We start from the raw sequence: 17,052 nt of genomic DNA, 5'->3' as shown, positions 1-17,052 counted from the left end.
AGGGTCTTTGGGAGGGTCTATTTGAGACCCCAGCAGAAAAACAAAGACCCAGCAGGCCCTGGTGTGCACTGGGGAGTCTACCCAATTCTCTTACCTTATCTTTGGGTCTGCTCTCTGGGATGCTTCCGGGAGCATAGGTTCATTCATCCATTCCTTCTCTCAATTGCATATGAATATAGTTCAGCCTTAGGGAAATCACAGCCGCTTCATCCCTCCCTGTGATCCCCTTGGTGTTGCATTATTTCTTCTCTCCATCGTACATGCCACCTCTCAGGTTGGTTCTAGATCCAGGCAGAGTGATCCGCCTCAGGCCCTGCAATTTAAAGGGAGCCCTTCTCCAGCTGCTCCCTTTTCCAAGGGTCCAAGTGAACCCACCTGTTTGGTAGCTCCTAGTTCAGAAAACAAAACTAGCACCCCAGAAGCCCCTTTGTGTCTCCTCCTGGTCATGACCTCTCCTCTCCTGATTTCCAGCAGCATACATTGTCTCTACTTCATATGAAAGCAATCGTGCAGTGTGTTCTCCTCTCTGCCTGGTTTCTTTCATGCAACATTATGTTGCAAGATTCACCTGTGTTATTGCATGTAGCTGCAACTCATTTATTCTCATGGCTATATAGTGTTGCATTGCGTGTATATTTCACAATTTATTTACTCTTTTTACAGGGTAGAAAGCACCTGGCTTTCTCTCCTAGAATCTGGTTTAAGGTGGGAAGAGAGCTTCCAAAGCAGGGACACTGACAGCAATTGACCTTTCTCACAGCCTCAGTGGGATTTGAGGAGCACAAAGATTTGAGAGGATGAGTCCCCTCACCTCCAAGACTTCGGAGCTGTTCTCTGCCAGGGCACTAGGCAAGGGAAGAAAAGACTGGTCATATCATATCCCATGTAGTGACACACTTGCAGATGTCTTCTGACCTTCCTAGAACAGCTTTTGTTTCTCCTTTTTTCAGCTTTATTCAGTTATAATCAACAAAGAAAAATAATATACATTTATGGTGTACAAAGTGATGCTTTGATATATGCACACACACATATTGTGAAATGATTGAATCAAGCTAATTGACATGTCCGTCACCTCACATACTTATTTTTTGTGGTGAGAACATTTAAGCTCGTCTCTCTTAGCAATTTTCAAATCCGCAGTGCAATATTAACCACAGTCACCATGCTGTACAACTGACCTCCAGAACTTGGCCTGACGGGAACTCTGTACCCCATGACCAACATGTCCCCAGCCCAGCCCCTGGCAACCTCCGTTCTGTCCTCTGCTTCTATAAGTTTAATGTGTCTTCTAAGTTTTGTTTAAATTCATGAAGAGATAGACAAGCCGGTAGGAAGCTTGCTTCTCCTTGGGTGGTCACTTACCTAGAAAGAGCTGCCTGAATCGGAGAGAATAATGTGCGATAAACATAACTTTCTTGGGGTGGATCTGGAAATTCATGCTTACATCTCCAGGGAGGCAGTCGATGTTGCTGAGAGGGGGTACACTGTGTGGGGAGAGGTCTTTCTGGTTGATACACCAAAGGCTTGGAGGACTTAAGAAGAAGTGACTTTGTAGGGCTGAAAGAGTGACAAGTTAGGCCATCCCCTTACCTTAGGATGACAAATAGTAAAGCTGCAGTCATTTCCATAATTTTAGGGAGCAAGGAGTTTTGGTCAGTTGAAATTTCTGGTGTATTCGAGAGTGTACTTGTGAGTTTTAAACATTCTTGAAAAATCTGTGTTGGAGAGAGAAGAAGCGCTGCCTTACAGAGCCAGGGCAGCAGGAGTGGAATGACAGAAAAGGAGCCCCAGAGCCAAGAGCCCAGGGGTCACCAGGATGGCAGCAGACATTGGCTGAGCAGAGGAGGTGGGCCCGAGCTAAGCATGGAGCCCTGCTGGCCAGCCTCAGTTCCAGCCAGCCTGCAAGGAGCTCCCAGGCTAGGAGGAGCTTTGTGGCCCCTAATTCCTGAAGTTCTGAGCAGCAGGCCAGAAACTGAGTGCCAAAAAGGCTTGAATGGGTGTTGGTTGCAGGGAGGTCCAGCATTTGCATCTCTGAAAAGATGAAAATAACAAGTGCCCTCTGCTTTCTCGGCCAGCCCCCAGCACCCCAAGGCAGACAGGCCAGGTCTGTGGAGAGCCATGTCCGATGTGTACAAGTCCCCAGTGTCCTGTCTGGCAGCACCAGCAGCAGAGAGGCGGGCAGGGGTGGGCGAGGGGAGTAGGCAGACACGGTCACTGGCAGCCTCTGTGCATCTTCAGAGGAGGAAGCTAGAACCACATCCAGATTTTGGAATCTCTAATGTACAAAAGGCAAAAAGCTTCATTAGTGCCACTTTGCCTCTTGCAAAGCAGATAAAAATCCTTATGGGGACTGAGAAATAAGACTTAATGTCATTGTATTTATTAGGTTCTGAAACAATACACATTCACATCCTTTTGAATACAGTACATTTGGCACAATAATGTTTACAACGAAATAACACTAATGAATGGCAAGAGATTAAAATTACATCCAGAAAGGAAAAAAAATGTACAAATAAAGCATCACAATACAAAAAAAAATTCCTAAAATTGAATACACTTTATAGCCAGAATTATTTTGCACATAATTTAAAAAGAGGTAATTTTTTTAGCCTTCCTTTTTTTATTTTTAAAGCAAGAATGCATTTTTTTTTCACCTTTGGAGGAAAAAAATTGTTTCCACTTCACAAGGTCCATACTGAGAGAACACAGGAGAACAGCTATCCTTCATATATTTTTTTTGGCATTTTTTTTTTTACACTCTTTTTTTTTTTTGAGTGAGAAAAAGAGAGAGAGAGAAGGGGGTGGGTGTTGGAAAAAGTAGAAAGAATTGGCAGAAGTGTAACAGTGTGTCTGCTTCCAAACTCTTGTGAAAATGAAAATGAAACAATGACTACTTGAGGAACACACTAGTTTTTTTCTACAGACCTATGCTGGATTTAAATCTGCCTGCCTGAGAACTTCATCAGCCAGAGGCATCCCAGCCAGCCTGGCTTTCGGTGTGCAGGGGGGACTCTGGATATGGCTGGCTGCCTGCCTAGAGCTGCCGGGTGGAATGTAGTATGTGACTTCCCAGCAAAATTGCCAGTTGTCCTGTAAGAAGGGCCCAACCCTCGCTGCCATGTGAACACTACCAAGCCCTGGGCCAAGGCCATTTGGCATTGCACTTAGAACTTGCTTGGTCGTCCAGAGTTCACAATGGTGACGGAAGCAGAAGAAAGATAGAGCAGTAGTTACACGTGAGTATGATGGGCAGTATTGTCATGTCTTCCTAAAAAAATGAGATGATACCACCGTGAAGATGTTTCTGTGCTTGTACTCAACTCCAGAAGAAGTTTCTCCCCAGCATGTCAAGTTACCGAAGATAAATTAAATTAATCTAACGTTCTTCATCACTTCACTGGTATGCCAAACACATGAATTGATGTAGCATAATATTTAATATTTGCAGTTATCATAAGAACAGATAATAATTACACCTGAGTTTTTAAAAAATAAAAACAAAAGAGAACTGAATGTCATCATTAGTAACAAAGGCTATGACCAGCCAGATGCAAATATGGACACGAACTCTCCGTGGGCTCGAGATCGTCACTGTCCAAGCTTTGAAACTACCATCACAAACATTCCTGTTTCTCCCCATCTCTATCAGGCAATAATAGAGCACAGGAGAAGTATATGTGAGATTTAATATAGCTTAATATATGTTTACATCTTTTAAAATAAACCAAAATGAAATAAACAATACAAAGAACCCCCTCCCTCCCCGCAAAAGGAACACACCTATCTCTCGGTAACTTGAACCAATACGCTTACAGAGTATTGCACCTAGACATTATTATAATTATTCTTTCATAGACTAAAGTTTTATAATATGCCTGAACATGCAGCAGTTGATACCTCTATATTCAATGAATTAATTCCACAGGCCTTGCAGCAAACACTATATACAAAAATCTCAAATGTACAAAAGGCAAAAAGCTTCATTAGTGCCACTTTGCCACTCACAAGTATATATATTTAGGGGCAGCTGGGAAATCCACGTGCAATAGTTGGAATGGATTCCATTCCCTGCTAAATCAGTTCAGTGAAATAGGTAATCAAATGACCTCCAGGAAACATATACACAAAGCCACAGAGAACCCTTGGAAATGAAAGAATGTAACACTGTTAGCATATCTACAGGAGATAACATCACAGCTGTTAAATAGTGTCCACATGAGTTGCCATTGCATGTCACACAAAAACAAACCTCTGAGTGTAGCTTGCACATTGTCAGTTTTTAAATGAGTTGCTTTGCAGTCTCCTGATACCCTTTGCGTAACCCATGTGTAGCCTCATTCTGCTTATTCCAAAAGCAGATATTTCATACGTAACTTTACATGTTTAATCTTTAAAAACCACGACACAGTAGTACTACCATTTTGTAGAAGTGCGCAAAAAATAACATACTGCTGCAGAAAATAAATAGCGTTTATGCCAGGAACTTAGAGAATTTGGGAACCAAGTTTTGCTAGAACCCCAGGGTCTCGGCCACTGCTATGTGGCCTTGGTGTTCAAGAGAACTTTAATAATGGGAATTACTACTTGTTTCCTTTTCCCTCAGTTCACACAGCCCCCACGTGCCACGAAAGCACTGATAGCATAAACCTTGAACAACTGGTTTCTCATTGTATATTAGCCCTTTAATATCTACCTGTATTCAGACTGGAATTGATATCTTTTGGCCATTTAGGAAGCAAATTTGAGAATCTATTTTTCAAATGTTAATAGAGTTCAAAATTAAATTTCTTTTTCCACAAAGAGTGATTTTTTTTTCCCCACAAGATACAAACTTACATGACTTTGGCATGCTCAACAGCTAAAACCAGAGCAGGCAGGAGTCAGCCATTCCAGAACAAACCAACAGCTAGCCAACCGTGCATCAACGTCTCCCTCCCTCGTAGGGCGTGCCCGAGGGTGCCGACCCTCAGAGAAGCAGCACCCGTCTCTTCTGGACGGAAGGGCAGGGTGGCAAGCCAGGGCGCAGGAGGGATGACAAGCGAGGGGGGTCAGGATTCTATGTCCCACGGCAGAGTCAGAGTCTTCTCATTTGCTTTCTTTTTCTTTCCTTGTGGTACAAGAACTGAAGTTGCTTCACTGCCAGGAGCCCCTGCGGAGTGGAACCAGATTTGCCAACGGTCCGAGCACGGCAGCGTGTGCAGCTAACTGCTGCATTACTGGTGAGACAAGAACCAAGAGCGCCTTCTGGTCACCAGGTGGGCGAGGGGGGAGGTGGCCTGGGGTGAGGGAATGTAATAAATAGAGACTGGACGTGGGACGGGGCTCCGGGGAGGAGGAGGAGTTCAAGACTTTCTGAGCCTCTGGAACACAGGAATGTTCTCGGCACCCCTTCTTGCAGCATCAGCAAACTCCACCTGGAGTGGCTTCAGGGCATCAGGTCTTCACCAAAGTAGGAGAAGCCTTTGAATTCCTCCTGGTTGATCTGCTTCACAATCGCTTCGTCCACAAGCGTAAGGACTGGCTCTTCCCGGGTAAAGTCTTGGTCAAAATTATTGACATCTCTTTTGGTTTTCTGTGGGAAGAAAAGAGGAAGCACTGAGTTGAGGCTGACCTCCCTCCTGAGGGCCCCCCACGGGGAGTGGGCATTGCACTGACCAGCCTGTGGCCGACGTGGGCCTCTAGCTACTGACAGCAGACATGGGGCTGTTCCAATGAGGTCACGATGGATGGCCCCAGGACCAGGAGGTGACAGAAGAGGACAGGAAGAATGAGTCAAGGTGAGAAGGAAGAAGGGGTGAGAGGATATGATGGAAAAGCAGGGAAGTGGGATTCCAACAGACTGTGTGTATGTGCATGTGTGTGTGTGTTGGGTGTGTGTCTGCACACCTGCGTGTTTGGGGACAGTGGGGTGCAAAGCTCCCATCTCACACCCCCTTCCAGCGACTGCTGTAGCCTTCTGGCTTCACTGAGATCTCCCTCCCTGGGACCCAGGGAACAAACTTGAATCCTCCTCCCATAAAGTCTCCTGTGGTCTTCTTCCCCTAGAGGCAGACCCCCATGACCTTGCCATGTCTGCTCCATATGGGATCCTCTCTACAAGCAGAAGGATGGGTAGTAGTAGGTAGGGCAGGACCATCTTCTGGGAAGCCTGCCTCAACCCCCACCTGCTCTCACCATGAACCCTATTTTGTGCTCCCACATTTTTTCTATTATTCCACTCGACATACTGACTTGCCATGATGTGTTTATGCTCTTGCCTAGACCAAGAGCTCCTTAAAACCAGGGACCTTGTCTTATTCAACCTTGGGTTCCCAGCAGTTCCCCTGCAATAAGTGTCTACTGAATGAAGTGAACAAATTCACTACCGATTCCCCAGCTCAGAAGGACCTACATCCAGTTGGAGGTTCAAGTTCCCAAGTTCAACTGTGTGGCTTATGGTTTCTGGGGGGTTGAGGGCAGAAATCAATCAATCCACAAGCAAATCCTGGATTGGTGAGAAAATCAGGAAGTATAAATAATGCTCTCTGCCATCTGGGGCTTAGTGTTGAGTTGGAGAGTCAGTATTCCTCTCTAGAACACATGGCATTAGTTAGAAAAACTTCCATGGAGAAGTCAGAGCCTGGGCTAAGACTTGAAGAATGGGTCACAATTGTGTTGGTAGAGATGGGAGGAAGGCAGCTTGGCAGGGAGAAAGACAGAACAAAGGCAGGGAGCAGGAGCACAAAAGATGTAAACGTCGGACAATGGGTTGGCCAAGCTGCTGGGCAGAGTCCAGCGTGGGGGTGTTGGGAGGAAGGCTGGAGTCCAATGGTAGAGGCCTTCAGCTCTCTCCCCCTCAGTACAAAGCACAATGCCAGGCAGATTGAAGACACTCCAGCAATACTCTTTCAGACACTGATTAACTGGTATTACTCAGGATTAGTGACTTGGATGGTGGACTAAATCTTGTGGAAACATTAGCATTGTTATTTGTAGGAGAAATAATATAACGTATACTATACCCCGTGGAAACCAGTCACCTAAAAGATGTTAATAAGTAGTCCATGAAGAAAGTGGTTTGGAGACAGAGCCATATTTTGTACTGTGCTCTTGGAAATGTGCCATGCACGCTGGCAAATTAAAGTCTCTGAGAAATTCTAGAGTAAGGAAACCTGGTTCTCTTTGTTTAGGCTAGCCTTCCTCAAACTTGACATAAGACTTTTCTTTCTTTTTCTTTTTTCCTGAATAGTTTATTAAAACCTCTGCGGAGAGCAGAGTTCTGTAGAACACGAGTTGGGAAGTGTTGCTTTGCAGTTTACAAAGCATTTCCACATTCATTTGCTCATTTGATCTTGCAAAGGCAGTTGTTATAATCCTCATTTTACAATGAGGAACCTGTGACTCAAAGACATTTGGTGACTTGCTCAGTCACACAACTAGGTAAGGGCAGAGCCAGAATGCAAATCGGGTCTCAGTGTGGTGCCTCCCACAGTGTGGAAGTTCCAGAAATCTGGACAGTGGGGAAATGGGAAGACACAGCAAGGGTGAAGTTCAACCAGGAGACATTTAGGTAAAGCCCCTAGGCTAAAATAAAGTCAGAAAGACCTTCTAGTGGGCAAGCACGGTGGGAGAGGGCTGTGGGTTGGGGAGATAGTGGGGAAGGTGGGCCAGGTGAGCTGTACAAGGGTTCTGTTTTCAAATGGCCCCAGACTGAGATCAAAATCACAAACGGCACAGAACGGGGATGAACTAATTTTTACCATCTTTTAGCACTACCAGTCCTGCTTGGTGTCTTCTGAGCTTGAGCTGTACAGTTCAGTAGGTCTCAAAGACCTTGGAAGGGGGACAGAGGGGAGACACAGAAAACCCAAAGGATCTCCAGCAATAGAACCTTCCCCTGAAGGACACCTGTATTGCCCCTTGAGATGGGACAGCTCAGGAGAGGTCCTCTCTGCCAGGACGACTGCCCAGGGCAGGAGGACTCTCTGTTCCCCTTCTCCAGTGTGTACAGAGGAAGAGGAAAAGGAGGGTCCTGCTTGGAGAGGGACTTGAGAGAGGAACAAAGACCATCCCCACAGTGACGCACGTTGGCACACTGGACGCTGGCGGGTGGTGCCTGGGGAAAGGGTGTGGTGCCATCTCTTCTGAAGATCTCTATCGAAGGAGGGATAGATTCACCGACTGAGGAGAGAGACAAAGTACAGGCCCTGTGAGCTGGTGAGATGAGGCCAGAGGGAAGGACTGGGGTGGGAAGGCAGCTGTTCCCAGTATCGTCTCGGGAAGCAGCCACACCAGCACTGGAGCAGTAGGGGTGGCAGGAGGGTGAGGAAGAGAGCCCAGAAAGAGAGGAGGAAAACCTCATCAGTGCCACCACTAACAAGGGGCCAACCCAGGTCTACGGTATTCTCAGGGGCAGGGACACCTCCTTCCCAGCTGCCTCTCAACTAGTTGCTAACAAGGGAGCACACGTATGAAGAACCCCGGAGAATCCATAAACTCCCTGGCATCGGCTCCCTGTTTACCTAATTGCTTGTGTTTCACCTGTTGGTCATTAGTATCTATTAGTCGCAGAAACTGGTTTCATTTCCTGAGGTCGACTGGACATAGTAATGAAAAGCTAGATGCTGTGGAATGTCTGAATTTCACAACTTGCTGTTTGTGTACCAGGGACCCGGGCTCAGTCGGTACAATTAGGGATGTCATTCCCAGAGGACCTCTAACTCCATGGCAGGCTAGCTTGGAGTCACCGCCCACCGAGCTCAGCTCCAGGATTTGCAGGGGTCCCGGACTCATGTGTGGCATTTGAGAGAACACGCCATTCTTCGTGCTCTCCCGACCTGGTTTACTCACATCCCTACACAACTGGGCCCCTGCCATTTTCCTTGGAGACATTTTAGGTGCACGTCAGTTACTCATTTCCAATTCAAATAACCAACATCCCCACTATGTGCAATTCCTGAATATTAACATTAGAGGCTTGGGAGATTCTCCAAAGCAAATATCTCTGGGAAAACCTATCCCCGATTAACGACATATGGGCAGCACAGCACCCTCAGGTTTGGAAAGGACTGCAGATTATATTTTTTACTTACTGACTTCACTCTTTGAAAAGCTGCTACCTCCCTCAGAACAAGCACAAGGCTCAACTCCAGGGTTCCGAGGGGCAAACTCTGAGACAATTGTTTATCCCGATCCCCCATCATCCACATGCCTCCCCTAATGCCTAAATGCCAGACTCTCAGCCCACTCTGCACAGCCGGAGAGATGACACTGGGACACACGAAACAACACTCTAACCCTGTAGACCTTACCTCCCCGGGGAGGCCTTTCCTACAACCTGTGGCCCACACTTAGGGAAGGCTGCACAGGGTAGGAGAAACATCACTGGCTGACCTCGCATCCTGGTATGATCCTTTTCTGTTTATATGACCCTGTGAAGTTAACCTCTCTGAGCTTTGTTTTTTTTCATCTGTAAAATGCGGTGGCAATAAGTACCCTAGAGGTTCCTTTGAGGACTGAGTGAGGTGTGACGTCAGGTGCCTTGCTGCTGACCCTGGCACATAGCAAGCACCCAATAGATGTGAGCTCCTACTCTGCCACTGAATCTTAGCACTCACATGAGCGTGTACTCAGGTACATGCATCATGTATAGCTTGGCTGTTAATCAACACAGTCCATGTGATCTGCCACTGATGAGCTTCTAGAAGGTTGGGACTGAGTCTTAACCTTTTTCACACTCCTCCAGATTCTGAACTAGTGCTGTGCCAGGGCCTGCCTGAGCACCCTGCTTTCTTCCAGTAACTGAGATTCCTCCATGGCCCCTCACTGCTTTCGGGATACACGCACCTTCTTCTAAGGCTGGCAAGATCCTGTCCCTGCCTACTGCCCCAGCTTCGTCTCCCTGGTGCTGCAGAAACACAAGGTTCTTTGCACAGATGCCCTGTGCCTGGAACACCCTCTCCCCTCCTTGCTTTCTGCCCCGTGTCTACTTAATTTCCCTAACTTGATGTAAATGCCCTTCCTTCAGGAAGCCCTCTTTGTCCCCCCTAGACTGGCTTGAGGGTGCCCCCACCATCTCTCCTAACTTATCACAGCACTTACTACACTGAGGAGGCTTGGCCTTTCAGCTAACCTGTAGCTCCTTGCAGGCCGGGACAGGGCTGGACTCATTCTACCCCCAGCCTAGTGAAATGCCTGGCACATACTGAGCACTCAATAGACATCTGCTAGAAAAAAATTAATAAATATACCTCTCCTGCTGCTACTTTATCTAGAGCCAGTAAAGTGATCTGGGTTCAGGGCTGGGGGCCACTATCCTGCCAGAGGGTTTTTTCCTTTGGGGAAGTGGAGGCAGAGAAGAGGGAGAAGGTTGAGGTCTGATTCATGCAAAGCCTGGAGCAAGGCAACCCGGATCATCCCCAGGCCCCACGGGGTTTCTTCTCCCAGCACTTGGGGCACCAGAGTTCTCTAATTGCTGATACGAGATAGAAGCAGAAACGGGTTCAACCGGGGTTAGGGAACATTCCATCAAGACAGATGCATCTGAAGACTTGGTAGGTATGTCCCCGACCCTTGTGGTTGGTGTCAGGGGAAAACAGCATTCCTACTCCCTTCAGCCTCTCTTCAGAAACAAGGTCTTGGATTTGAGAGACCTGGGGCTGACATTTGGGGGAAGGACACATTTCTGGTGTCTGCAGTGGCAGACGGAGGTAGAGCTTAAGGAAACAGCGTCTCAGGCCACCCCAGATCCCTCTGAGAGACTGCATCTGAGAAGCAAGGCCACTGGGCCGCCTTATAAACCAGGCCTGTGCCGAGCAAGGCCTGGAGGCGCAGTGGCTGGGCCCCGCACGGAGATGGGCAGGCGGGCTGGAGGCTCAGGATGCCCGGGTCCTGTCTGGCCAGCAGAGCCTCTCACAGTCCTCCCCATGCTGCAGTTGCAAACACAAGCTCCTGGAGCAGCCAGCGATTGCTGCTTCTGTCTTCCTCTGATGACCAGATCAGCAGATGACTTCGTCCTACAGCACTGAGAAAATTCCCTCATCTTATAGGCCAGAGCCTGAGGCTGGCTTTTATGTGGCCGCCTTGCTGGTCCCTGCCTTCCTCCTCAACTCTGCCTGGAGTGACAGCAAGAGCATAAGTAGCAGAGTGACCCCAAGCCAGGGGGCCTCTGCCTCACGGGTGTGCCAAGAACTAGGGGACATGCCGTCTTTACATGGTCTCCAACATGCCACTTTCTTCTATGTCACATGTCATGCTCTGACTACCCCTTACGTCTCCCCTGACACCAGCCTCATCCTACCTCACCCTCCCAGCTCCTGGTTCATGCCTGTCCCTTCTGATATCGTGTGTGTGTCACGTTCCCTTCTCATTGCCCTCTACCTAAAAGGCACGAGACACAGCAGACACTTACTGTTCATTTGCTAGAAATAATTTCACACACTGTAACTGTCAACCCCCAAATCCCTCCTAGCTTTGAAATGTCAATATTCTTATGTAAGCTCCACTTTTCTCTTTTAAATAATATTCTAAAAGAAAAAGAATTTAAATAATTAGAATGCTGACTTAACATTGATTAACTAGACCTTTACATATTAATAGATACATATATTCATTATACCCACACATCCTAATTAACAGAGCGTACGTGTATGTGTTTCTATACACACTGACATGTGAAGTTAAATGGAATAAGGAAAGTATCACTGTGAGTGCCTTGACTGGCCAAAAAGAGGGTTGGAACAGAATTTAACTTTCAAGTTAAAAACGTCTCTGAACACAATCCTTCACCCTTCTCCCCCTTTACGATTTTGTTAACCAAGAAGTGTTCATACTTTTGGGTTTTCTTTATAGAAAATAGGGCAAAACCTACAGAGAGCTTGCCTGGCACTGGGCTGTCTGTGGAACTTTCTACAGCACCCATCTTGCCCGGAGCTCTTGGTAGCACCCTGTTGTTTTTTCATCCGTGTTCTTCCTGGAAGGTGGTGGCTGGAGCCGACTGCTGGATTCCTGACTCTGTGGTCTCAGCAATGCTAAGTGGAGAGATTACCCTCAACATGCTGGGAGCACTTAAATTGTCATTTGTCTAAGATAGTATCAGTATTTTATCATTTCTTAAGTAGCTATTAATAAAACATTGATGCTAGCTTAGTGGTGTTGATCCAATTTAACCCTGTCATGGGTTGAATTGTGTCTCCCCAAAAAGCTATGTGAAGTTCTTCTACACTCTTGTACTTCAGAATGTGATGTCACTTGGAAATAAGGTCTTTGAAGATGTGATCAAAGTAAGATGAGATCATTAGGGTGGGCCCTAATCCAACAGGACTGGGGTCCTGATAAGAAGGAGCGACTGAACAGAGACAGACATACACAGGGAAGACCACGTGAGGAGACTGGCACTGCACTGCCCTAGGCCAGCAAATGGCTGGGCCATCAGCAGCTCAAGGTGGCCGGGAAGGACCCTCCCCTACAGGTTTCAGAGGCAGGATGGCTCTGCTGACACCTTGATGTCAGACTTCTAGCCGCCCAAACTGTGAGACACACATTTCTGTTTTCTAAGCCAGCCGGGCTGTGGTACTCTGCTACAGCAGCCCTGGGATACCCATACAAACCCCAACCTTATTTTTTGGAAATTAATTTTTTCAATCTAAAAGTAATCCCTTACACTTAACCTTGATTTCTTCTTACTTTGGGACCTATTTCTAGCTGTCAAGATCACCATAATGATTCTATAACTTACCTCTCTGGATCTCAGTATATTCATCTAGGAAGTGGGGAGAATGAGTACACCTGGCTTTCCGAGGGTTATAAGACCATATAGGTAAAGCCCAGGTAAACTCTAAAATACAACGTAAATGTCATTTTTGTTCTGTCCTCCATCTTATCTGCTATATTCTTTAGCCTTACATCATCCTAAAATTTGATTGGCATGCCTCCAATTTCTCCATTAAGACATGTACAAAAATATTGGTTAGGACAGGGTCAGGCCCAGAGCCCTCTGACCTGCCTCTACAACAGCCCTCTCGCAAAGGGGACAAGGGGTCCCACCCAGTACTCTCTGGGGATATTATCACTGAGAATTAACCAGCCACGGTCACTTTTTTCATCTTGCTTATGAGGATGGTATCAGAGAGTCTTTCCATTGCTTTGCTGGAATAAAGATATAAAATATCTGCAGCATTTCCCTGCTAGAAATGAAGTTAACTGGCTCTAAGTGATTACCATTTTCCCCCTAAATGTCCATAAACTATCATCTCATTAAAAACTCCTAGAGACTTGATATAACAACATCCGTCTCAAAGTATCCCAAATCCACATTTTCCTCCTTTCTGGGAGACTATTGGCCTGTCTCCTCTAGTTTAGTGTCACTCCTCTATCCCCTGATATCCAAATGACCAAATAACAGGCACAGCAGAGTTTTCAGTAACCCGAGATGGGATTCACCTGGGTCTCCACTAGAATCACCTGGGGGAGCTTTAGACGCCTGCGATGCTGGTCCCACTCCAGAGATTGTTTAAGTAAGAGACTGAATGACTTTGTAAATGTTGCCAACTAATTAAAAAAATGGTCTCCAGGCTGAATGGGTGTCACAGTCCCCCAGTTTGGGGCCTTTACGCTATTCTATTTAAAAGGTGTTTGCTTACACATTTTAGGGCAGATGAAAATGAAGACCCATTTGTTCTTTAAGCACAAATGATTAGCTTCATGGCAGTTAAAAATGGAAAGCCACTCAGTTCTGGCCATGGGTTCCTGGCAGTCCGGTGGCCTTTGTCTCTGTCGCTGGAGCAAGAAGGTGCCCAGGCCTTAGGCATAGGCCAATTGCACCCCTTTCCCACACAACGAATGGTCCCCTCAATAAAGCACTCCTGAGGGGAAGCTGCTTTGCTCCTCCTGAGGGAGTCTGTGTGCACAAATGTATTTCTTACAATGGGCAAAGTCCCTCCGACCACCGAGCATGCTGCACCATCAACCACAGCTGATTTCTGTCAAGTCAGCTGTTTGATGGAATTCAACTATTAATATTTCCCCTCTCCCTCCTCTCTATTGTTTGCTAAACTATAAAAAATAAATATTTTTACAAATTCCATTTGAAGACTTAGTTTAGAAAAAGGAAAAAAAATCAACTTCAGTTATTAATTAATACCAACCTCCTTCCCTGCACACAGCAAATATTTCAGTGATCAAAGGCATTTAGCTGGCTACAATTTGTCTATTAGCTAGCTGGGGTCTATAGCCATAGCCCTCAGGGGTCTCCATCACAGGAGCAGGTAGGTAACCTTGTTATAAAGAAGTTGCCACCAAGCTTCCAATGCTTGTTATGATGCCTTTAAACAAAACTTCAGGGCAACTACTGAAAGGTTTGGAAGAAACCTACAGAAGAAAGGAGGGCCCAAGACACAACTCCCTGGGGGACCCGGCGCCCACAGAAGTGGGGAACATGCTCCTCATCTGCCATTGTAAAGGGAGGAGCTTTCCGAGGCAGTTTTCAAAGCTGCTTCTACCTCTAAATTCTATGGCTCCATCATCTTAAGCAAAAGTAAAAAATTTAAAGCAAGGTTTCTTAACCAGGGTTCCCATCCCTAGAGTAAGAGTTGTCAAAATTTTCTATGAAAGGTCACGTAGTAAATACTCTAGGCTTTGTGGAGTCTCTGTCATAGCCACCCCATTCTGCCATCGTAGCACAACAGTGGCAAGAACAATATATAAATGAATGACCGTGTTGGGTTCCAATGAAACTTTATGGATACTGATGTTAGAATTTCATATAATGTTCATGTGTCATGAAACGGTATTCTTCAACCATGTTAAAAAAAAAAAAAAAAGAAAGAAAGAAAGAAACCATTCTTATTTTTGAGCTGCATGAAAACAGGTAGCCGGCCAGATTTGGCCCATGGGCTGTAGTTTGCCAATCCCCATTCAAGAGAATGACTCCAGGGCTTCCACGAATCTTGCAAACAAGTGTGTTGCATGTATAGATATACTTGGATTTTCTTGGAGAGTGTACCGTATCAGCTTCCCAAAGAGGGTAGTAACTCCACTGCTAAGTTAAGAACCACTGATTTAAACATTTCCCTTATAAAAGGCCTGACTTTCTCAGTGGTACAACTCTCTCTGAGGAATCCACATAGAGAAGCCAGCCCTGGGAAGTATTTTCAGGATCTGAAATGTCCCCTTCGGCTTAAGTCTTTCAGACCACAGGGGTCCCCAGCATAGCACATCCCCTCTGGCCTCAGCAACCATACGGTGCTCTGTGGGGAAGGCTGGAGTGTCCCATATGAAAATGGCTGAGAAAGTCCCCCAGATGCAGACTGTGCAGTGAAGGCTCTTTCCAGAGGAGTCATCTAAGTAGTGCAGGTGAAGACAGTGATCTCAAAGCATTAGCCCCAAACACATCATTTCTCCATTCTTTTTAGGGAGGGAGGCATTTCTGGGCAGTTCTGAAGGGTGGTGCTTATTCCTGTTCCTCAAACCCTCCCAGGCCCACCAGGCCCATACACATGCACAGCTTTGGCTGCGACACCAGTTGACTCTAAAATCTGGTAGCACAAATTCCAGCTAAGAGGCATTTGGGGCCACACGATTACAGTGAGTGTATGTTGTCCTCACAGTGCACGCTGGCCCTGTGGAGATCCAGTCTGGGGTTTATACATGGCCTGGAGCTCTGTTTCCAGCAGTGCCCAGCTCAGCCCAGGCTGGCAGGCTCCTGGCTAACTGAGGAGACCCTGAGAGTCCCCAGGGGACAGCAGAAAGCAATGAGCTTTCTCCCTGCAGTGGAGCCCACTACTCTTCCAAGAGCAGAAATGAGAGTGTGGGAAGGTTCGCTTCCCTCTCAAACGCTGCAAATGGGCTCTGAAACTGTTCCTGAGGCTACTAAAGAGAACAGTCTGCTGCTGCCATGTGGAAAAGGGAATGTCCCTTTCTGGGGGAACCACTCCCAAGGCCAGGCTAGTCCCCTCCTGCGCCTTGACACTCCCCTCCCCCTTCTCTTTCCTGGCACTTCTGGTAATGAGGGATAAATGACGGCTCAGGTAGGACCTTGCTTTTCCACTAGACTGGAGCTCCACATGGACGCCTACCTTGTAGTTCCAGCACCAGGGCAGTGCCTGTGACAGCCTCGGACGGAAAAAATAACAAAGCTCATAGAGGGAGACTTTGCCAGGTGCTGTCACTGCACAAAGTGCCTTAAATGCCTGACTCTTATAACCTCACACCCACCCTACAGGGAGGCCATGCAGCCACATCCCCACTGCAAAGATGGGGAAACAGGCTCGGAGGCATTAAACAGCTTTCCCAAGGTACACACAGGCCCAGCGAGAGGTGGGTGAGGACTCGAACTGAGCTTGCTCTGACCCCGAGGCCCGTGTCCCTGGCGTGTGCCATCCTGCCTCCCACTGTGAACTGCTGGGAGGCATCGATGCGGCCATCTGTGCAAAGGCACAAAGCACTGCGCCCAGCACAAGGTACCAGTTCAGTGGTTTCTGTCAATAGCGGGGCTGCTGTGTTAGAAGCAAACAAGTGCATCCTGCCATGCACCCCTCACGGTGCCTGAGGCCACCCTCCCCACTAAGCCTTTTGGGGTCATTTCTCAGATACCAGGGGTGAAGAGGGGCACAGCCCTTTGAAATTGTGTATCATGGCCAACAGTAGGAAATATATTTTATTTATAATCTAGTGCACCAGCCCCAGGAAAAGGTGTAGCAAGCTACACTTGATCTCCGCTATATGTGATGCATTTGGTGTTCTAGGCTATATTCCATTCTGTTGTTTCTATTCTATCCTATCCTATCCATCAGCTTTTTTTTTTTTTTTGTACCTGATTCACTAAATTGATTTTACGACCCACTAAAGGGGCACCTCAGGGTGCCTGAGACAGAACATGATGCAGAAAATGCTATGAGGATTTCCAGGAATCAAAAGCTTGGGAGGAGACAGCACCCTGCCTGCCAGGGCTCATCTGGGGCCTGAGCTTGCTGACTGAGGCTCTAAAGTGAACTGGCCCCACATAGCAGGGCACGCGGTGGCAGGACCAAGCCTGGTGATGCATCTGGCACCTGTGTCCCCAGCCGCGAG

The 17,052-nt window shown here is 47.0% G+C and overlaps 1 protein-coding gene across 2 annotated transcripts in view; it reads right to left on the bottom strand.

Moving 5' to 3' along the window:
• Positions 1–2,361: 2,361 nt before the first annotated feature.
• PRKCE (protein kinase C epsilon) overlaps positions 2,362–17,052 on the bottom strand; it is a 462,687-nt gene continuing 447,996 nt past the window's right edge. For both annotated transcript variants that reach the window (XM_045549528.1, XM_045549529.1), the window contains exon 15: positions 2,362–5,578. In XM_045549528.1, coding sequence (XP_045405484.1) covers positions 5,432–5,578 — 147 coding nt within the window. In that variant the 3' untranslated portion in view covers positions 2,362–5,431. The remainder of the gene's footprint in view (positions 5,579–17,052) is intronic.

The sequence above is a fragment of the Lemur catta genome, chromosome 4 (genome assembly GCF_020740605.2).
Source record: "Lemur catta isolate mLemCat1 chromosome 4, mLemCat1.pri, whole genome shotgun sequence".
NCBI classification, from domain to species: domain Eukaryota; kingdom Metazoa; phylum Chordata; class Mammalia; order Primates; family Lemuridae; genus Lemur; species Lemur catta.
The sequence above is the reverse complement of the archived record's forward strand: the minus strand, read 5'-3'. Positions and strand labels throughout refer to the sequence as shown.